At 39.5% G+C, this 24,195-nt stretch overlaps 1 protein-coding gene across 5 annotated transcripts in view; it reads left to right on the forward strand.

The window, feature by feature from the left end:
- The window catches only part of LOC140491916 (glutamate receptor 1-like), a 214,296-nt gene that overhangs the window by 148,335 nt on the left and 41,766 nt on the right, over nucleotides 1–24,195 (forward strand). The window contains exon 13 of one of the 5 annotated variants that reach the window (XM_072590387.1): nucleotides 920–999. The exons of the other annotated variants lie outside the window; for them this stretch is intronic. Coding sequence (XP_072446488.1) covers nucleotides 920–975 — 56 coding nt within the window. The 3' untranslated portion in view covers nucleotides 976–999. The remainder of the gene's footprint in view (nucleotides 1–919; nucleotides 1,000–24,195) is intronic. 5 annotated transcript variants of the gene reach the window in all.

Here is a 24,195-nt window from a genome sequence, read left to right on the forward strand (position 1 = left end):
TTCCCTCTGGTCCTCGACTCTGCCACAAGGGGAACAGCATCTTGCATCTACCCTGTCAAATCTTCAAAGAGTTTTGTGTGTGTGTCCGTAAAGTCTTCTCAAAAGGCACAACCTGCTCAACAGCTTTTCATAAGAAAATGCCTCCAGACCTGGGATCAACTTAATGAATCTTTCCTGATGCTTCCAATGCCAGTATCCTATTGGATTGACGGAAACCATTATCTTTAATCCCCAGCACTAACTCCACACACTTTTCTGCTACACTCATCCTAATCCATATGCAGTCATTTTAAAGGATATACCAAACGTTATCATTCACTGGCTTATGCCATGTTCATTACCTTCCAGTGGTTTCCTATGTGAACTCTAGATGAATGCATTTCCTTCCCATTTCAAGGACCAGTTATTCACCTCATAATATCATCCATCTGTGCACAGCCTGCTGTTTAAACCCCCATCCTTGTTTTTGTCACATCCAGACTTAATTATTCCATTGTGCTCCTAACCAGCCTCCCAATTCCACAAACTGTAAACTTGAACTCATCCAAATCATTACTGCACATATTTCATGCTCACAGCAAACTCCATTCACCCAACACCCTGTGATCACTAACCCTCATTACTAACCCTCGTTAGCTTCATTTATTGACTCTATTCTTAAATTCTCATCCTTGTTAAGAAATCTTCACCACTGTATTCAAAAGAATGCACTGAAGCCTGTCATTCACTGTTTGTTGCCCAGAGGAGAATATTAATAACCAGTGATTAATATGTATACTAAACATCATAGTCATTGTTTTATTTATTGGGACATATGCTAAAGTCTATGATTCAATATTTTACGTGTTGCAGTAGATATTATATTTATTGTTTAATAAATTGGGCATGTATACTGAAGCTTATCATCCCTACATTACAGTGAGACTCCAATTCCAAAGGACTTCATTGGCTGTAAAGAGCGTTGGAACTTCCTGAGGTCATGAAAGGCGCCATATAAATGCAAGTCTTTTTTTAAGTCATTGAATAACTTCTCAACCAAGGAGAGTACTGAGTCAAAAATTGCTGGAAATACTCAACAGGTCAGACAGCATCTGCAGATAGAGGAAAAGGAGCTAATGTTTCAGCTCAATAAATGTTCCTCAGAACTGAAAGAAGTGAGAGACTTTATCCATTGTAAGACAAGTGCATAGGCAATGAATGGTGAAGGGAGTTATTAGATAAGGAGGAATGCTGAAATGCGGGAGGGATTAAATGGGAAATGGGGTAATGATCAAGTCAGGGGGACAAATTAAGGATAGAGTGCATATCCCAAATGCCAAAATAACACCTGCACATATGCAGATGTGGCCCCTGATGTCAGCTAGCTGCAGCATGCATTGATGCTGACATGGCCACCTTTTCCCTCCCCTACCACAGCCACCACCTCATTGCCTGCCCTCCCCAGCAGCAATGCAACCTAGAGATGGTCCCATCCCAGACTCTGAGGGCCATGCTTGTGGGCAGGGCTGCTGTTAACACTCTGTGTGCTCTTACTCCCCTCCCCCCCCCCCCCCACCACCACCCTGAGGATTTCGGCCCCCAGCTCCTGGATTCCTCTTTATTTATTCAGATTTGTGGCAGCATCATTTTTGAAATTGGCTGCTCCTTCCTTTCCAAGTGAGATCAGGTCCTTCACATGTACGATAAGCACACTCTTTGCGCCATCTAGAGATGACATTTTCATCTGATCCAGTCAATTAGCAAATAAATGCTAGGTCCAGAAGAGGTGCAAAGAAAGGTACAGCGGAATAATTTCCAGCCCCGGTTGTATGATTATGGTCTAAGGTGGTTGAATTTGATGTTGAGTCCTGAAAGGTATAAAATCCTGAATTGAAAGCTGAGCTGCTGTTCCTTGAGTTTACACTGAGCTTCACTGAAAGAGTGTAGGAGACCGAAGACCAAGAGATTGTTGGAAGTAGGACACAGAATTAAAGTCGTAAGCAACTGGAAATTAAAGCTCTATCAAGGAGCAGAGGAAATTAAGCAAAACAAAAATCCGCTCTGAGTTAGGACTCCATAATATAGAGATGGCCACATTAGGGGCAGCTCTTGCATTTTCTAAAGTGAATGATGTACAAGTAAATCACAGGCCCTGGATAGCAAGAAGGGAGGAGGTGAAAGAGTAGATGACACATCTTTTAATAATGCCTGGGAAGCTGCTGTGGCAAGGGACATGGTTTGGGGTATTAGAGGAATGGACCAGGGTGTCACTGATGGAATGGGATAGAATATAAGAAGAAGAGATGGGTGGTATTCCTTGGAAACAGGGAAGGTTGTAAGGTCAGAGAAATATGTTGGGCACTATTAATCATAGTGACGGTAGTGGGGCAGATGAGATTACTAAGGTAATGAAAATAGGCATTTAAGAGGTGCCAGTATGAATGATGGTATTATCAGAACAGATGTGTCAGGGCTGAAGCAACTGCAAGAATGAAGTAGACACCTCACAGGAAATGGTATTAAAGGAAATGTAATCAAGATATTGTGGAAGCCTGAAATGGAAAAAGAAAATGGCTGAAATACTTAACATTGCCAGTCAGCGTTACTGAAGTGAGAAACAGATAATAAGAACATTTCAAGCTGATCACCTTCATCACTGGCCATACCATAGAATCATAGAATGATGTAGCACAGGAAGAGACCAGTAAAACTATTATTCATCTGCTGGCCTTTTGCTCAAATCTTCTGGTCTGTGTTGTTTCACCAGAAGTGTCTAGAAATTTTCTTTTCTAATTTGCTATGAAATCTGCTTCTGTCACCTTTTAGGCACTTTGCATTATGATAACACACTGTGTAAAAAATGGTTCTTCATTATTGTCTCCTTTTCCTTCTGGTGTAGACTGTCTGATGGCACAATGTATAGTCCCTGCCTCTGAGCCAGAAGGTCTGCACTCAAGTCTACCCATCCACTCTCCCCAAATAGAAGACCACAGAAGATATGGTCATGAATCAGACAAAATAAGATGTTTCTTAGCCCTTGCAGTATGCCAATGGCAAGCATCAAGATTAGGGGAGTTTTCTAATCAACAGAAACATGTAGTATAAGTTTTCGAGCCTCCCAATGTTAACATTCTCCAAACATATCTTCTTATAAGTTGCACTCCGTGAAAAGTCTCCTTCTTGCATTGAGAGCGCTACCAGAAGTACTATATTTCTTTTAGCAATCGCTTTACAACTGTGGCCTCTACCACTGTCAATAGTGTCCCTTCATTTGCTCTATCAAAACCATTCATAATTTTGAACACTTCTGTCAGATCTCCATAAAACCTCTTCTGCTTCAAGGAGAACCACCCCAACGTGTCTAGTCTTTTCATGAAGATGAATTCACTCATCCTGGAAACCAATCTAATAAACACCATTTAGTCGCATAGTGGTCATGTCATTGGATAAATAGCTCAGAGAGCCAGGCTATTGCCATATGCATATAGGTTCAAATCCTGCCATGATAGCTGCTAAATATACAATTAGTTAATGACCAGTTAATTACTAAAATCCGTAATTGAAAGCTAGGCTCTAGAATGGTGACCGTCTATCATCGATATTCATAAAAATCCATCTGGTTCACAAATGACATTTAGGGAAGAAAATAATCCATTCTTACCTGGTCTGGTTAACACAGGACTCTAAATCCACAACAGTGAGGTTGATTCTTAACTGCTTTCGGACTTGGCAAGTCAATCAGTCCAAGGGCAATTAGGATTGAGCATCAAAGGCTGGCCCTGCGGATGATGTCCTCATCCTGTGAAAAAATGAAAAAGAAATCACTTCCTGCTCATGCAGAAATTGTATGTTGCTGGAAAAAGACATATGTCACCAAAGGTTTTCATTTTGAATTAATCAGGACAAATACCAGAGTGTCAGCTTTGAAATGAACACAACAATTTGTACTAAACTAAAAAAACTCAGTAAACTGCATTTACTGCAAATCAGAAACAAAGCCAGGAATTCATGTAAAAACTCTGCAGAATCTGTGGAGAGAAAGCAGAGTTAATGTTTTGGGTCCAGTGACCCTTCTTCAGAATTGATTTTAGCTTGGAAAACATTGGGGCATCTGCTGAAGGTGGGGTTGGGTGAAGGGTAAGGAGCGAATGATCGGTGGAGATGGAGCCCAGGTTGAAAGTTAAAGTAGTTGGGCAGACAAATGAATGGGTAAAGGTCAGCCTGGGAGAATCAATAATTGTGGTTAGCATCTCATTTTCCACTTGAGGACCCTGCAGCCTTCAGGACTCAATATTGAGTTCAATAATTTTAAAGCCTGACCACCTTCTCCCATGTCCTTACCTCAACCCCCATATACCAGGCTTTGACATCACATGAGCTGCCATCACAAACAACCCATTGTCAGCTACTACTGGTTACTATTAGCAGCTATGCTGGAATTACTCAGCAGGTCTGGTGGAGAGAGAAACAGAGTTAACATGTTGTGTACATGGTACTTCTTTGGAACTGGAGTAACTGCAGATGCTCCAATGAGCTGGCTAAGGGCTGATTTTGCCAATCACCTCCCTGTCGCACTCATCCTGTGCATTGCTGACCCATGGACGGTGTTAGTGGGTTAGCTCTCACCATCCTCTCCACATCTCCTTTCAGGATATCCACTCACCCTGGTACAAAGCTCTTGCCACTAAAAAGCTTATAGTGGAGGATTGGATAGAGCTCTTAAAGATAGTGGAGTCAAGGGTTATGGAGATAAGGCTGGAACAGGATACTGATTGGGAATGATCAGCCATGATCATATTGAATGGCGGTGCAGGCTCGAAAGGCTGAATGGCCTACTCCTGCATCTATTGTCTATTGTCTATTGATTGCAACCTTGACATAAACCTGGCTGAGCAGCAATGACACCTCCCTCTGTATGAACTATTTCACCTGATTATACCTTTTACTGCCCTTCTCAGCTGGACTCTCATGATGTATCACTAAGGCACACCTGGGTCAATTCCTTTGTGCTCCTGGTTAACCCACCTTCTTTGTGCATCTCATCTAGTTATATCTCTCATATCCCTCATTTAAACTCCTTGTTCAGTAACAGCCATATCACAATTACACAGCAGAGTATTGTTCACTTGTCCAGCACAAGTCATCACCCACTCTCATTGCTGACACTCAATTGAATGCGGCAATGCACATTATAACTGCGCTACCCTCTCCCCACTCAGAATCCTTTCCTGGCTTCCCATCTCCACACACATCATCCCCCACACATCATCCCCCACACATCTGTCTACTGATGAAGATTCATTAATTGATTCAAACTATCCATGCTGCTCCTCACTTGCCCACTCCAAGATGTCCTGTTAAATCAACCCCCTGTCTGCTTGCAATCTCAGTGCCTCATCTGGAGCAACTTTCCTGCAGAAAATCTAGCAACAGGCATGGCATTGGAAACAAGGAAGATTGCTGACAAGTTCCTTGGGACAGACCTAATCTGTCAAATGGTGTGTTCGAACAACCATGGTGAAATTAGCCCTTGCTGAACAACTTTAAGAGAAGTCAGGGGCCTTCCACAGCCAGCAGTACAAACCCTTGATGTACTAGTGAGGAGACACAAATTCCTGAAGAGCGATCCCTCTACAGAATAAGTAGTGGACTAATCCTCTTAAACTCAGCAAATGAGGAGACAATCACTTGGCTTTGGGACTTTGCACTTGCTAAATATATCTACTGCCCAACCAATTAGCACACCCAATTTCGTCACTGAGGTATCTTTATTGTTTTTCACATGCAAGGGCAATCCTTGTGGGACATCACATCCAACCTTCTTCAATTCTGAATAGCTACCCTTCATCCTCAAAGTCTGCTAAGAGGCACCTTATTCCAGAGCTACAAATTGCTCTCCCCTGCTTTGTGACGCCTGGCAGATAAGTTCAAAACTGTCAAGCATGAAGTGATACATTATTGCAGGAGTGTAAGAAAATGCAACATAAATGCAAATTTACAATTCTAAAGTGGATGCAGGAACAAAGGAACAAAAGATTACAAAGTTTGATTCTTCATTACTGCATTCAATGAAATATTGGACTGATTTCTTTATGTCTCAAGGTTAAAAATCACACAACACCAGATTGTAGTCCAACAGGTTTAATCGGAACCACTAGCTTTCGGAGCACAGCTCCTTCATCAGGTGGTTGTGCTAAAAATTCTGTATCTTACAATTTTATACTCCACAGCGCTCAGAAAGCTAGTGCTTCCAAATAAACCTGTTGGACTATAACCTGGTGTTGTGTAATTTTTAACTTTGTACACACCAATCTATCACCGGCATCTCCAAACTATCTTTATGTCTCAACTCTAATTCTCTGTTTGCTGCCCATATCCCTTGATTCCTGGGTCTATCAGAAGTCCTTTGTTTATCAGAAATCTGTCTAACTCAGCTTGATTAAATTTAAAGATTCAGCCTCCACTATCTTCTAAGGAATACAATTCCATGCTCTAATAACCATCTAAGAGAAAAAAAAATCTCATCTCGTATCTTAAAAGGCAGACCTCTTATTTTTAAAAAAGTGTCTCCTGGTTCTAATCTTGCCAACAAAAGGAAGTACTTCCTGGGTGTCTACCCTATCCATCTGTCAAGAACTTACATGTTTTGATAAGTCAGCTCCCTTTCTTCTAAACTTTAATGGATATAAGCCCAATTTGTTCAACCTTTCGACCTTTCATGTGCACAATACATTGAAGGTGGCAGGGTAGCTTGAGAAAGTAGTTTTAAAAAGGTGGATGAGATTCTTGGCTTTATTAATAGCGGCACAGAGAATAAAAGCAACGAGTAGTTAAGTTGAATCGTTATGACACACTACTTTGACCTCAACCGGAGTATTGTGACTAATTCTGGGCACTGCACTTTAGAAAGGATGTGAAGACTTCAAAAGGACACAGAAAGAATTGTGTGAGAATGAGGATTTTGATTATGTGGATAGATCGAAGAAACTGGAGTCGTTTTTCCCTGAGAAGTTTAGGAGGAAATTTAATAGTGTTAAAAATCAAGGTTTTCAAAATCAAGAGCGGTCTGGACAAAGTATAGGAGAAGCAAGTGTTACCATTAGAGAAAGGGTCCAAAACCAAAGGAAATTGATTCAAGGCAATTGGGGAAAAAAAGCAACAGCAAGGAAGAACTTATCTATACAGTGAGACTGGTGTTGGAAGCAAATTCAATCCTGGCTTTGAAAGGGCACTTAAATATACATCAGAGCTAAATAATGTTCAGGGCAATGGGGGAAAAGATAGGAGTGCAGGACCAGCTACACTGCTCTCACAGAAAGCCTGTATGCACCTGATGGGCCAAATAGACTCCTATATTGTAACCATTCTGCGGTTTTAGTATTCAGCACAGCAAACCAGTTTGAGAATGCCACCCTGTCACATGTTTCCTGCATTGCTGGAGGCCAACCACTTATACTTCAGAACTGCAATTAGCCGCAAGGAGACCAATGCCTGGAACATACAATCCAGCACCTCCCTGAAGTGACCCCAGTCACTCCTCAAGTAACGGACACCTGAGCTCGTGTTTAGGCTATTGAAAGCACGTCTTACACTGATGATACATCCTGGAGTTCTCACATGGCATGGGAAAAGCAAGCAGCAGCCTCTGCTCTCAGCCTTTGTCTGATTAGAAGTTCCCTTGAAATCTAACTGTTACCTCTAAGTATTTATATAAACTGACCCCTAGTTTAAAATGCTTTCTATCTCTTTCTGTACCAAGTTCCCAAGCTCAGCAAATTTCATTGTTGCTATTTTTAATGCATTCTCCCATCTATGCATGTGTCCAGTTTTACAGAAGGCTAACAACATAATTCTGTCCAGTTCTGCCAAAGAGTAAACTAAAGCTGATGATTCCGAGTTACTTACCGAGTCATATACCAAAGGCAATCAGTCACTGATTTATATCTAGAAGAATGTACTGAAGCTCATCATTCACTGTTTGTATACCTAAGCACATACTAAGGTTATGATTTAATATTCTAAGTACTAAAGAGAATATTGAACATCTCACACTCTGTTTTATATAGTGAGAGGTATACACAAGCTTATTATTATGATTGAATGCACTGTGAAATATAACCTTTCTGACTTTTAAGTATCAACAAATATGTTAAAGCCTATAATTCTATGTTCAATCCCCTGATAAGTAAAGAATGTAATTCATTGTTTACTGTACTAACATGTAAACTAAAATCTCTTTTAGGTATTCTGTATTCTACGTATTGAGGGATACACTAAACTCTCTCATTCAATGTTTTATATATATTGGAGCATATTATGCAATTTCATTATGTATTGGATAACACTAATTCATTTTATTATTCAATGTTTTCTATATCAAAAGGTACACTAGCTCTAACAGTTACTGGTGTTTGCAATGAGACATACCTTACTGTCAATTTCAATGTTTTATCTACTGAGACATACACTATGGTCTATCATTCACATTTTACTATTTTCCAGGAGGCATAATATAGTCTATAATTCACTGTTTTATATATTGTAGTTGTATTAAAGCTTATTATTCACTTGTTTATGGTTCAAGGAGTACACAGAATCTGAACATTCACAGTATTATATGGTAAGGATTTATAAACCAAATGGTGAATGGCTGTAAAGTGCATTTGGATGTTCAGATAGACACAATATTGATGAAAGTCCTCCTATTTCTTATTCAGTATGTTCAGAATTGTACATTAAAAGCCTTGTAATGAACAGAGGAACAACACTGAGTCTTCCATCCTATTCTGAAACTCAGTGTTTGTTCTGTATCTAAACTCTGTCTTTGGTTCTGCATCCCAAATTCCCAATCTCAGTGTATCCCGTATATACAAAAAAAAATTATCAATCTTAATGTTGAAACATTGAAATGAACCCAGGCTTGTAACACAGTGGGAGGGATGAGTGTTCCAGGTTTCTATTAACCTCCGTGTGAAGTGCTTACAACCATTACTCCTGAATGGCTTTGCTGTCATATTCAAGTTGTGTCCTTGTTCTGAGCAATTCCACCAGAGGAAATAGTTTCTTAGTATTAACTCTACTTATTCCTTCAATCATCTTAAACACTTAAATTCAATGTAATGCTCAGAGAGACATAAAACTGCTCAATGAAAGTCAATGCAGAGAACTGTGAGCTCTCATATTTTGGAAGGGTAAAGAAGGCAGGGGAATGTATAGTAACAACAACTGAATACTGGGAAACTGGTGTAGCAGAACAGCAGTAAGTATGTGTCCACAGATGCCTGAGGTAGCAGGATAAATGGCAAAAAAGGCTGATGTGGAATATTTATATTGACTAGAGAGATTATATTTGGCATTTATAAAACATTAAAGTCTGTTCACTGCATTAAAGGAATGCTGGAACCAGAGAAAATGGTGTCTGTTGTAGTTCACTCAGGGAGTCTTAAGTTGCCATTGGGAGATGCATTTTAGAAGCATGTTGTAGTCTGGAACTATGGGTTGTGATGTTGGAGACTCCAACTTTTTTTCCACCACATTGCTGGTCAGGAGTTTCTCCTACTCTTACTGTCTGCTTTTAGAATGTGCTAGAAAGATTTGCAGGTTGAAACTCAACCTTGTTTGGCCTTGGTCATCAATTGTGATTCAAACCTAAGCATCTAGCTCAGAGACCGGGGCACTGACCCTGAGGTCACAAGACCTCATCAATAGACAAGGGGCCTACAATGATTTTGCCAGGATTGGAGATTTTGAGCTCTGAGGAAGACTGGATAGGCCTAGAGTTCCCGACCAGAGGTATCCAAGTAACTAAGGAAGTTCAGTTATATGAGGAGATTACTGAAACTGGGATTGTTATCTTTATCGAAAGAAAGTTAAAGGGAAACCTAACAGAGGAACTCAAAACTACCAGGGATTCTGTTAAAGAAGTAGGGAGAAATGATCTCCTCTGACACGTGGGCCATTAATCAGACGTAGCTGAATTAAAATAAGTAGCAGAAAACTAAAGGAAAATTAAATGTTTTCACATGCACAGTCTTAATAATCTGGGACGCACTAACTGAAAGGATGATAGAACTAGATTCCTTAAGAATATTTTCGGGGCAATTGCAAGTGCATTTACAATTTATGGGGCTGTTGGAAAAGACCAGGGATGGTCAAGAGACAGCATAAGCATGACAGGCCCAGTGGCCTCAATCCATTTTGTTAGAATATGATTCCCACCTGAGGAATGAATTTTACCTTGAAGACTATTATTTGAACTTTACTTGCATCTCTTTTTCATATTTTTAAACTATTTACAGTTTTAATTTTTTTGCTCCTGTCCTAAATGGTTCAAAATCTTTTCTAAAGCCTTATTTATCCTTTCCACTGAGGCACTGGTCCCAGTCTGGTTCAGGGGGAATCCCATCCCAATGGTACAGTTCCTTCTTATCCCAAAACTGGGGCCAGTGTCTCATCAACTAGACCCCCTCACTCTCACACCATTCCTTCAGCTACACAAGCACCTTATTAATGGGGTTGTCCCAAATCAATTAGCTAATGACTCATTCTGTCATACACTGAAGATCATTATCCTTGAGATCCTGATTCATAATTTTGTCCCTAATTCATAATTCCTTCTTACTCAGACCTCTTTTTTTCCTCCTCCCAGTGTCATTGTTCCAAACATGGACTGTGACAACTGGATCTTCCCAAGTTCCTTTCCTGTATCCTCTACACTGACTCTTGGTGAGAAATGTACCCTTTAGGATTTATTTGTGATTCCCGAGCATGCTGTTTCTCCCCCTAATTTGTAAATACCTTATTATTGCCATTCAATTCTACTCAGTCTTCTGGAGAGCTTCCCACTCTGATGTGCTTCAGTCAGCAGCCTGACCATCTATCTTGCAGTCTTCCTCTTAATCCTCACAGTTTTGAATTACTTGTTTGACTGTACCAATATCTGTGGGACCTCCTGTTGCAGCCCTAATTCCCTTCTTTCCATTATCCAATTGTGACAATCAGACTCTCCCCTTCCTGTATCGGTACTTTTTTTCTGATGAGTGACTATACTCTGGATCAAGAATTCCTCACCTTCTTTTAGGTGTCAGAGTATCTGCAATTCGCACTTCAGCTCCAGAATTTGAAACAGAGTGACTCAGGGCAGAGATATTTCCTGCCGATGTGTCTATCTAGAACAGGCTTGCATTTAAAGTGCTTCCAGATACTGTAATTACTCTCTATCTTGTCATGACTAATCTACACTGAATGATATGCTTTCGTGCACAACTCAAAATTAGAATCCATTTGCTCAGTGTAACTCGGACTCAAGTGTTTCTGTTATGTCAAGAAATAAGTTGCTGATAGCTATTGTCTGAGTTGTACTTAGCAAATGGATTCTAACTTTGAGTTGTGCATTAAAATATATCATTCAATGTCTCATGGCAAAGTGGTGTATCAAAAGTTAATGCCCAGTACTTTCTAAACTTAGTGGATTATTCAAGCATTTTGCTTGGTCTGCTTTATAAACAGAGTGGTATATGAATTACAATATTTACTATGTTACTTCAAAACATAATACTAAACCTATGGACCTATTATTGTTTTATATACCAAGGATATGCTTTGCTTATTATCCTCTGCGTTATAACCAAGGGATATACTGAAGCCAAACATTATCTGTTTTATCTACTGAGAAGCAAACTGAATGTTATCAGGTGTTATTTCGTGAACCAAGCGCTATGCTATAGACTGTCATTCATTGTTTTATTATTAGAGGGATACTCTAAAATCTGACTTATATACAGTGATATACAAGTCATATAGGGAGGCTGATGATTTACTATTTTATGCTGGTGGATCATTCACTGTTTTACACACTAAATGGTATACCGAAACATATGGTTCATTTTGCATATATGAGTTTATTAGAATTTAACTGTTGATTTTTCTATTAAAGAATATATTAGTACTGATAAAGTGATGGTGCATATACAGAAGGTTATACTAAAGCCTAATGTTCACTGCTTAAGTACAGTAGAACATGCTAATGTCTCTTACTCAGAGGTTAACTTTTCAAAACATTATCAATTTACTGGTATACAGAAGGTTTTCAGTCAGTGTTATATACCTTGGATTATGCTAATGCCTGTTATTTACTGTATTATCTATGCAGATGTGTATTATATCACTGCTCTATACACGGATAATTTGACAAAAGATCATGGATGCAATCTTGAGTTGTGTGGTGCTAGCATTCATCAGAAAGGTGTGACTCAGTGACAGTCTGCCAAACTGATTGGTGAAAAACCACAACTGCAAATTTGGTCGATGTACATTGAGGCAACAGCTTCATTGTTTACTCCTGAAACAGGATGAACCTACTGACAGGGATCATCAACAAATTGCAGCAGAGGTGCTTATGGCTTACCATTGCCAAGGCTGGGTTTGTAGAAGCTCTGTGTTGATTTGCTAGAGTTAATTCAAGATATTTGCTGCTCACAATAAAGGAGAAAAAAAAGATGCCTTTCATTGGAATGGGGAGGTTTGGTGTGCAGGAATGGTGATGGAGAGGAACATAGGGCTTCTACAGTCGCACTATGTTTCATTCTGAATGACTGCCCATTACACCCACTCTCATTCTATTTCTCAGGGTGTGGCTTGGAGACTATGTTAACCCCTCAATGGAAATAGGGGTATTTCTCCTCACTTCGACCGATGTCTCACCAGTGGCTCTCGGGCAATATGACTGAATCAGTGAGCACTCTCTCTCAAATAAAAACAGAAAGCACTGGAAAAGCTCAGCAATCCTGACATTCTTTGATAAGTGGGAAACAGGGTTAATGCTTAACATGTCACTTCATCAGTGCAGTTTTACTGAAGAGCCCTCTCTCAGAGGGTTTGCAACACCTCCCTACAAATTTGTTTTTTCCCATTGATTATTTAGCAGTGTTCTCTCCATGAATGAAGCTTCCATTGCATATGGATCCTGTCTTTGAAAAGGGAGGCCTGCCTGATCATGTGTTTTTTATTTCCGCAAAACTGTTGGGCCCACTACTGCGTACAGCATTGCAGAGACAAGTTCAGCTTAGGATGGGCTCAAGGCGGCATTATAATCATGCAATGAGAAGAGGGCAGCAAGTCTAGCTGCTCACATTCCCCATTGGAATCATCATGGGCATGTCACATATTGGGAACTGATCACCGGAAAGCAAATTCTAGCTCAATCATTTAATGCTTCATGTACCGGTAGCTAACTAAAGAAATGCATTCATTATTTTAAGAGCACAGGTTTATTTAAAATTCTCTGCTTCACATAATGAAGACACATTAAAGCCTTTCATTTGTATTTTTGCACACCAGCAAAGAGGGTAATTTTACAACTCAATGTTTTGTCAGCTGAATGCTAAACATTATTCATGGAGGATAATATCACCTGGTATTCACTACATTATCTGTTGAAGATGGGATGAGACCCTGCTATTCATTGCTTTATCAACAGAGTTTATGTTAAAGTTTATCATTCACTATCATATGTACTGAGTTGTATGCCAAAATCAAGTGTCCCTGTTTTACATACCTGAAGTATACTGAAGTTCAACAATTGTATAAACCAAAGGTACGCTGATGTCTATTATTCTGATGTTTTATGTACCAAGGTGTACAATGGAACCTGTCATTAACTGTGTTGTAAACTATGTGGTATACTAAAGCCTGTTGCTCATTCTTTCATAGACAGACAAATGGGCTGAGGTCTGACATTCACTAAATATTGCACAATAGATGATATTAGATCCAATAAGTAGAAGTTTGATTGAAGAGCCATATCATGAAACCTATTATTCATTGTTTTACAAGGATAGGTCATTCACTGCTTTACAAGCTGAATGGGATAGTCTAGCTTGTGATTCAGTGTTTCAAATACGGTTTGACTATAATGCTCTACGACTCATTGATTTTTCTAGTGAAGAATATATTAAAGCTATAATTTACGGTTTGTATACAGAGGGGTATATTAAAACTCAGCTTCATGTAAAAAAAATGCCTATCATTCACAGTTATGTACGTACTAAAATAATTATTCAGAATGTTATTCACTGAGTTTGAAACAAAACTTCCTCAATCAATGTGCATTGTGGTTTATACTAAGATCATTACTTACTGTATTATGTGCACTGGTGTATACTGAAGCATATCTCTCACTATTTAATACAATAAGGAGTTTACTAAAGACGATGGCTGTAAAATGGAGTTGTGTTGTGCCATTTGTAGTGGGCGCCAGATATGTCAGAATCAGAGTTATTATCACATTGATGAGCCAAGCTGGCAATGGAAATCACGATACAAATTTTGATCAATTTGTATACAAGAATCACCTTTGTTAATACTTCCTGAAATAACAAGCCTTCTTAAATAAGATGAGCGCTGCACTAGGGCATCTCAACAACTTGGTGTGCATTGTGCTTCTGACTTCCTGTTGCTGAGGCTGGGTTTGTGGAAAATGTGGTTCACAATTGGAGTTAATTTGAGATATTTGCTGATCACAGCAAAGGAAACAACAAAATGCCTTTCGTGAGAAAGGGTTGAGTTGGTGTGAGGGAAGAGAGATGGGAAGGAAAGCAGGAGCTCCATAGTCACACAATGTTTCACTCTGAGCACTGACTACCTATTACAGCTGCTCTTCTTCCTTCCTCAGATTGTGGCCCCACTCCCTCCTCCACCACCACCCGCCCCCCCCCCCCCCCCCCCCCCCCCCCCCCCCACCTTCCCATTGGAAATAAAGGTTTCTTCTTGGCTTTTACTTCTACCACCAGTGACTCCAGAGAAGTGTGACAAAATCAGGGAGCCACCACTCTCTGAAATAAAAGCAGAACGTGTTGTAAAAACTCAACAGGTCTGAGTGCATCATTAGGGAAAGAAACAGACTTAAACGTTTTATGACCCCTTGTCAGAGCACTCTTTCTGAGGCTTCAGGATGTTTTGGTTTCCCACGGGGATTATTTCCCCCAGCCAATGAAGTTTCACTTTGAAGGAAATCTTCCTTTAAAGCAGGTAGGCTGGCTGGAACACCTACTTTTCCTACAATGGGTGTACAGCAACCATCAGCAGTGCTGCAGAGATGTGTAACTTGTAATGCACTCAGGGCTGCATGACAGTCCTGACAATGACGTAGAATGAGTGCCAAGCTCAGAATTGGTGTGGGCTCATCACAAGTTGTGGACTAATCACCGGAAACAGAGTTTTACCAATTTCTAGCCCAATCATTCAACGTTCCATGTACCAAACAGTAAAACAAAGTCATTTCGTTACTATTTTAGATACATAGGTGTATACAAAAAGACATATTATTCTGTTACACGTAGTATATACATTCATTCATGTGTTTATACATTATATCATTGCTATTCCATGTTTATCAGAAGAATGCTGTAATATAGTATATCATTCACAGTTTTATGAACTGCCGGGTTTTAGTTGAATTGTGCACCAAGGAAAATAGTAATTCCTGATTTTCAATGGTTTATCAATTAAGTGGCATATATTAAGCTGAACATTCGCTGCTTTTAATGCTAACGAGTGTACTGAAGCTTAATTGTATAAGATATCAAAAACATTACTTTTGGACTGCTTTGTATATGAATGGGTTCTTTGGGATGCCCCTCATTAATGTTTTATTATCTGAGTGGTATATTGCAACCAGTCACTTGTCCTTTTCATATACAGGGAACATACTGAAGCACCTTTTGTATCTGCCACCCAGGAACACGTTAAAGCTTAAAATGAACAGTTTGTATAAAGAGGGATGAACCACATCCCTAACATTTACTGTTTATATAGAGATCAAGAAAGTAATGCCTATTAGTTACAGTAAAAATGCATATACTAAAATATTCATTCAGTCTTATAAATTGACTGAGAATGAAAGTTCGTTAATCAATACTATGGGAAAGAAACAATGCTCACAGAACAATATGCAAAGGCATGTATTAAAACTCATCATTCACAGTTTTGTATGATAAGTATAACACTGATTTTAGACTCAAAGTGAGATGCTATATTTCCATTTGCAGCAAGTATCAGAAGGATTCAGCAATGATACAACAAAGAGCCAAGTTGACTGTTGTAAATTCAGGAACGCAAACTTGATCAGTGTATGTATGTAAAGGCAGCATGTACCTTCATTCTAAAGTAAGAAACCTTCTAAAACAAAATGGCCTGTCTTCTGGACTACTGAAGGGTCAGTTCAGCAGGTTACAGCTGATGTGTTTATAACCTACTGTTAACACTGTTGGGCTTATGAAAGCTGTGTGTTGCTTTGCTGAAACAAATTTGAAATATTCGCTGCGTATAGCAAAAGACAAAAATCCAGTACTTACATTGAGGTGGAGCCAGGTTCTTTTTATTTGCGATACTAATCTGCAACATGACCATGACAGAGAGTGGGGAGGGAGGGGAGTGAAGTGCTCAACAGAAAATGTTTTGCCCACCAAAGATTTTTCTGGAGCATCACCCACCTTATTAACAAGTCAGAACAGCACATCAATAAAGAGGTCATCAGGGGCTTTGCTACCACCTTAAAACAGAGTGAGGATGATCCAGTGGGAAATACAGGTCAGTATTGCCTAAACATTTTACATAAATGGATCCTTCAAAACAGAAACAGTGATGTCAGTAACATCTCACAGCTCACTATTCATGGATGCCTCAGGGTAGTCACAGAGGCACTGTGCACAGGAGATAGGACTTCATCCACTTCTCCTTGACAAATGAAGAGCAATTGGAAGAGCTTTTGGATTTTCCAGGGTAGAAGACTTCTCTGCAACATCAACTGTGACACATGTCTCTGCGGCCAGCGGTGAGCGATGCTGGAACCCCATGTGCCAAGTCTCTGTGACTTGCAATGATCACACCAAGAAGTTCAGCTTGGTGAGAGCCAAATCTCCTCAAAACAAGCATGATGGTTTTGTCCTGCACTGGTCTAACTAAACACTGTCTTCAGGCCTTTAAGCCGAATAAGAGAATGGGCATTTCACAACAAGGATTAGCCCTTCGACATGTGACCAGTGACTCGATCCACCATCCCATCGCTTGAGGTCGGAGGACTTATGATGACCTTAAGGTGCAGGCTTTGGACCACACCAGCCTGGTAGCAGTCTGGGTTAATTGACTAACAGAGACTGAAAGAGTAGCAGTTATGAGAGTACAATTATTATCACACTGTGTGAGGATGACAGGTTTGAGTTCCATGAAGTCCTTTTCCACTCCTACATGCTGGGAGCCATAGGAATGCCGAATAATCGGATGAAGCAAATTTGTGGACTGTGGCTCATGTGAACACTGACCTGGATATGGATATAGTTCTTGTTGCTAAGGGGATCAAGAGATATGGGGGAGGAAGGATTAAAGCATTGAGCTCAATGATCAGCCATGATCATATTAAATGAGGAACAGGCTCAAGGGTCAAATGACCCGCACCAGCTCCTATGTTTTATGTTTCTAAGTGATCTGAAGTCAAGATGGCAGCCACTATCATAAGGTACGTCTGAGCATTATTTGTAGCAGTGAGATGTTGGGAACCTCCACCTGCGCTGCCAAGGAAGCTGAGTTAGCAGTTGCTCAATCCTGAACTAGTCTAGGAGCACTGCTATGGAGTTGCCGATGTGTTCCCTGGTAGAAATAAAGTGGGCACTGAGCTCTGTAAGATGCCGTTTGCAGCTTTGGAGCCACACTCCCTCCATAATCTGCGCAGCTAGTTGAGACTGTCTGGCAAGCCTGCCAAAGTAGCAAGTATCTCACTTATGCATTATCATTCGTGTTTTCTTGTAGTTTGCCAATTATCCGCATTTCTTTGTAAAAAGGTCAATATTAAGCTGTATAGATGTCCATTTTACACAGGGACAATATAGTTAAGCATCCAATTCATGGCTTTATGCACAAAGGAATAGGATAACTCTACCATCCAATGTTTTGTCAGCTGAATGCTTTACTAAAGTACATCATTCACAGTTTTATGAGTCAGGGAGGATAATAGAGCCTGCCATTCACTGTATTATGTGCCGATATCTATACTTAACCCTGCTATTCGATGTTTTATCAACTGAGTGGTACACTGCAGTCTGTCATTCACTGCTTTATGTACTGAAGAGGATAATGAACCCTGTTTTATATGTGTAGAAGATATATTCATGCCTATTACTCACTCATATATACGCCAAGGAGTGTATTGATGTCTAATATTTGCTTTCTATATATGAAGGATTGTACTGATTCCTATCATTTACTGTTTTATAAGCTGAGCAGTATGCAATAGTCAATCATTCATGATTCTTATAATTCATCTTTTTGAAAAATGAGATTATTAATCATTAATGCTGCTGCTGTCTGTGGGTGCTTGATACATGCAAGTTGTCTTGTTGGGTTTCCTACATTTCCATCGTGATTACATTTCAAATATATCTTGTTGGTTGTAAGTACTTTGGGCAAACCTGAGGTCAAAAAAAGCGCTATTGAAAATCAAGCTTTTCTTTCCTTTTCCAATGTGCTATAATTTGAACACTGCAGGCACTCATTACACACCGAGGAATATGCTAACTGTTATTATTCACTGTTTTATATAGCCAGAAGAATATAACAAGGTAGTTTCATTCAAAAGCTGTATTTCACAGGGTGGGCTTTGTCTTTGCGAAAGTTCCCTAAAAGGATGCTGATTAAATGTTTGCAGTATCAGTGCTGGAACTGATTGCTTCAATAGAAATGAGTCTGTTACGTCAGCACAAAATTGTAGTTGTCTGTAATGAAGAAGATCTGTGAAACTGTGCAGTGTTCATTCAAATGTCCACCTGCCATTCTTGAACCTACTTGATGTAACAGACGTAAACTAGTACCATGGCATTTCTATACTGTATAGCTGAGCAAACATGCCTTGGTGGAAGAGATAACTTTAGAAATGTTGGCTTTTCATATTTCCAGAGTGTTTGTTTGTGAAACAATTCTTGATGAATTTTGTCACGACTAGACATAGCCTGTTTCTATTTTGCACTTTACTTGTGATGGTAAACATATACACTATTTTCCCTTTTGTGGAATTGTGCACTTTTGCCTTAAGTATAAGCTTTAATCTAATGTTATAGGATTTGGTACTTGATACTGAGGGTCAAATGGAGAGGTGCTCATGTTATTCACAAAATGTTTTTACCTCTTCATGCAAATATGCTAAAACATAAATTAGCGTGCAACAAAGGAACAATCTCTGGTTGAAAGCATTAAAGCATACTTCAACCAAAAGCTCTCACAGCAATGTTGTCATACTTTTACTGCTGGCTAGTTCTTATTTTTAAGACTCCTAATTATCCTTAGTGTAATTCAGTGTAATATTTAGTCTGACCATTGAAATGAAATATCATTTTATCAATGTGATCTGTAATAAAAGGGTACAAAACCATCCAGCAGTAAATTGAAGTGCATGTTGCAATGATTAAAAATATAAATAGGAAATGCAAAAAAAAATGGAGAACAGCTCCAGTCACACAAGATGGAAAGGATGATCAACTAAAACTACAGTTTCTTTGTTGACAAAAGATGCAAAAATTAAAATGAAATGGAAGGAAAAGCCTTAAGGTCAGCAATGGGTTTATTATTTCATGAAGAGCCAAGTTGAATCCAACACGTATGAAGGAGAACTGAAGAAGAAATGACAAACAAAGAGAATGTAAAGAGACAGACGACATAAAAGAAGATACAAAAGTATTTTCTACATAGATCTCAATCTGCCTCTCACCCACTGCAGTGTCATTATCTCCTCTTTATAATATGGCAACCAGAATAGTGCACAGGAACAGAAGTTGGCTATTTAGTTCCTCAAACCTGTTCTTCCATACGTGACTTAACCAAAATTCAGTGCATAACTTACATGGTCATGTACGGAGGAGTGTGCTAAATACTATTTGCGCAAAGTAGGTTCTCTTTACGGAACCTGGCTTGATTTGAGTAGATGGAGGATACATTCACACAGTAAATGGTTCAATATTTGATCACTTAGTTCCATTGCCATTTATTGAAGATGTGTTCTAGATCATAAGTGACATGAAATCCAGTAATGGGAGAGGTTGGTAAGGGTGAATGGTAATAAATATATGTGACATAAAAGCCAAATACTTGACAGTTTTCAGATCAAAAATGTTTTTTTATGGATACTGTACTGGTTTGGGAGAATTAAGTTAATAAACCATTGCAAATTTCAGTGCAAAATCATACACTTTGAGAAAATAATTTCTAATCTGTTTTGTGATTGTTGAAGGCAATTTAGGGTCTTTAAAATTCTACACCAAAGATGTGGACCATTTAGAGTCATGCACTGTCATGACAGAGTAGAAAGAGGCCATTTGGCCCATCAGGTCCATATTAGTTCTCTGCTAATTACGTTTCTCAACTTATCACGGTAACTCTGCAAGGCAGTTTTCCACTTGGATCCATCCAACTTGCTTTTGAACTCATTCATCATCTCCACTGCTACCAACCTCATGAGCAGCAGATTCGAGCTCATTACAACACTATGCTTAAAAATTTCTTCCACTCATCCCGAGGATAACTCTTCCCACAACCTTAAATCTGGTCTTTACACCTTCAACGAATTGAAAGAGTTTCTCTTAGCCTAGCTTTTCTTTGTCTATCTTATCTAAATTTATTAAAATTTTTTGCTCCGTAAAATCATCCCCCAATCTCCTTTGTTCCAAGAAGAGTAATCTCGGCCTTCCTGGCCTAACCATGAACCTAAAGCCCCTGTTTCCTGGAACGATTCTGGTGTCTGTTTTGCAACTTTTCAAGGACCTTCAAATCCTTCTCAATCCATTGACTAAGAAGAGGGTGTAATACTGTAGTTGTGGCCAGAGCTTTATCACGTTTTGGCACAACTTCGCTGCTTTTATACTCAATGCTTCTCTCTGTATTGTCTAAGAATCCATGTGTTTTGCTAATTACTCTGTCAATGCATCCTGTCACTTTCACAGATCGATGCACATGGATTCCCCAGGTCCCCCTGTCCCTGTCCAGTGAGACCATACATCGTCTCCCTATCTCTTCTACTAAAAATGCATCACCTCACACTTCCATATGTTAACATTCCTGCTGCAGCTAGCCTTCTTATTTGGTAAGGCTATCCACAATCAGTTACATTTGTTTTGAATTCCTCTCTTTGTTTGCCTCACTATATTTGTTTGTATTGACAAATTTTGGTATTTATCTCAGTATTAAAATAGGCAAGTGTTTGAGGTCCCTCTGGAAGGGTCGGCAATTCTGAGACAGTTAGGGAACTGTATGGATACTCGAACATTGAGGTCCCCTGGAGGTGAGATCCAAATCAAAACTGAAGAACACCATCACAGCAGGCCACTTAGAGTGGCTCTGCCCAAGAAGGCAATGGAGGCCCAATCTCTGGATTCTTTTAAGAAAAAGTTGGATAGAGCTCTCAAGGATAGTGGAATCAAGGATTATGGAGATAAGGCAGGAACAGGATACTGATTAAGGATGATCAGCCATAATCATAATGAATGGTGGTGCAGGCTCGAAGGGCAGAATGGCCTACTCCTGCACCTATTGTCTATGTCTATTGAATTGCACATGAAACACTTGGGCCACAGGAGTGGTTATGCTGGCCCCTGAATTACCATCGAGAGTTCGGCTCTATTGACCTCTTCATGTGACAGGTCACCACCAGTGGCAAAATGTGAACTGGACTATAAAGTTGCTCCTAATTGGAGCCTTAGCCATCCTAATTGGCTGCCTACCACTAAAACTCTCAGAATGTTGCATCACAGAAGAAGGCTAACTGATCCATTGTGTCTGTGCTGGCCCTTCAAAAGGATTATCCAGTTAATTCTGCTGATGCAACTTTTATATTGTGATTAAGTATTTATTACATTTACTTTTGATTTTTACAGTTGAATTTGTGTGTACCACGCCTACAGAATATTATTTGCTGTGTAAAAAATTCTTCTCATCTCAGCTCTGGGGACCATAGAGCAAAATAAAGCTAAGGTAATCAAATAAGTTAAAAAGACAGTTCTAAAAGTTTTGTGTCTTAATGTGAAGGGCATCCACAATAAGGTGGATGAATTAGCAATGCAATAGATATGGATGGGTGTGATATAGTTATAATTTGAGAGACATAGTTTCAGGTTACCAAGGATGGGAACTAAACCTCCAGGTGTATTCATGGTTTATGAAGGACAGGCAAAAAAGGAAAGAGATGGGGTGACAATGTTAGTAAAGGAGCTGAGAAATACCAGTGGGCAGAAAACATTGTTGAGGGTTGGATTTTGACCCCCACAATAATATAATTTAATGCACTTACAGGCTTTAGAGGAGAGTTTTCTGGAGTATATGCATGGATTTTTAGACATATATGTTGAAGAACCAGTCGGAGAGTGGGCTATCCCAGCCTGGGTACTGTGCAATGAGAAAAGATTAATTAGTAGTCTTGTTGTGTGATATCCCTTGGAACAACCATAATGTGATAGAATTCTTCATTAAGATGGAGAATTAAGTCGTCGAATCTGAACCAAGAGTCCTTTTTCTAAACATGAGGTATGAAGTTCAAACTGGCGAGGATGGATTGAGGAACTTTCAATTGTAACGGTTGACCGTGGGAGGCAATGGTTCATGTTGAAAGCGGATGTGCATGAATTATACCAATTATTCATTGCTATCTGACATAAAAGTAAAAGAGGAAAGGTGGCTCAACCTTAGTGTATGAAAAACATTAGGGCTAGTACTAGATCCAAAGAAGAGACATATAAAATTGCCAGAAAAACCAGAAAGCCTGAGGATTAGATTTTTAGAATTCAGCAAAAAAGAACAGAAGGTTTGATCAAGAGTGTGAAAGTAAAATTGCAAGGAGCATAGAAACTGACTGTAAAAGCTTCTGTAAATGAAACATCAAGATTTGTCATGACAAATGTGGGTCCCCTACGGTCAAAAACAGGAGAAAGTATAAGGAGAAACAAAAAAACAGCAGAAGAATTGATCACACACTTTGGTTGTGACTTCACAAATGAGGACACAAATAGACTGCAAGAAACGTTAGGGAACCAATGGTGTAGTGAGAGAGCAGTCAATGAAAATCAAACGGCAAGTGAAGCAAGCAGTTGGAAAAACAAATGGTTTATTAGCCTTCATTGCAGGAGGATTTGAGTTAAAAGTGGGGACGTCTTACTGTGAATGTCCTTTAGTTAAAATTACCTCATCATTTTTATTGTCAAAATGCAACAGTTCTATCTTCTCACAATTGAATTCCATTTGCTGTGTGTCTACTCATTTCACCAGCCTGCCGAAGTCCTACAGAAATAAAACCAAAAGTGCTGGAAAAGTTCAATGTTTACGGATAGACAGGAATGGAGCTAATGCTTTTGAGTCCAATATGACTCTTCATTGGAACAGACTCTTTGGACTCTTCTGCTGAAAATGAGCCATTGGACACAAGACATTAATTCAGTTTCCCTCTACACAGATGATGACAGACCTGCTGAGTTTGTCCATCACTTTGCTTTTATTTCAGCTCGCCAGCATCTGCATTATTTTGCTCCTCTTGAAGTCTGCTATTACCCTTCTCACTGTTTACGACATTCTGAACTTTATATTGATTATGAGATGTTCAAAACAACCTCGGTTATCTGAACATCAGTTATCCAAATTTCAAATTATCTGAACAAGATCTCAAGATCTTGTTAGTGCTTCCTTTGTTTGCGATCAGATCAGTTATCCCAACAATCAGTTATCTGATCAGAATACTCCCTGCCCATCTCGTTTGGATAATCGAGGTTGTTCTGTATTCCCAAGTCCAAGTCATTACGATTGCTCAAAAAGAGGTGTCCCTGCGGAACTCCATTATATATGTCTCACTTGAAAACTCAACCATTTGCTAGTGCTGTCTGCTTTCTGTCACTTTGCCAATGTTGTGTCCAAACTACAATTAGTAGGAAGTGAGGATTGCAGATGCTGGAGATCAGAGTCAAAAGTGTGGAGCTGAAAAAGCATAGCAGGTCAGGCAGCACACGAGGAGCAGGAGAATCGATGTTTTGGGCATGGCCTCATCCTTGATGAAGGGCTTATGCCTGAAACGTTGATTCTCCAGCTCTTCAGATGCTGCCTGACCTGCTGTGCTTTTCCAGCACCACACTCTCGACTCCAAACTAGAATTGCCCTTTAGCCTCATGACTTGTAATTTTGCTAAATAGTCCATCACTG

This window comes from Chiloscyllium punctatum, chromosome 20 (genome assembly GCF_047496795.1).
Source record: "Chiloscyllium punctatum isolate Juve2018m chromosome 20, sChiPun1.3, whole genome shotgun sequence".
NCBI lineage: Eukaryota > Metazoa > Chordata > Chondrichthyes > Orectolobiformes > Hemiscylliidae > Chiloscyllium > Chiloscyllium punctatum.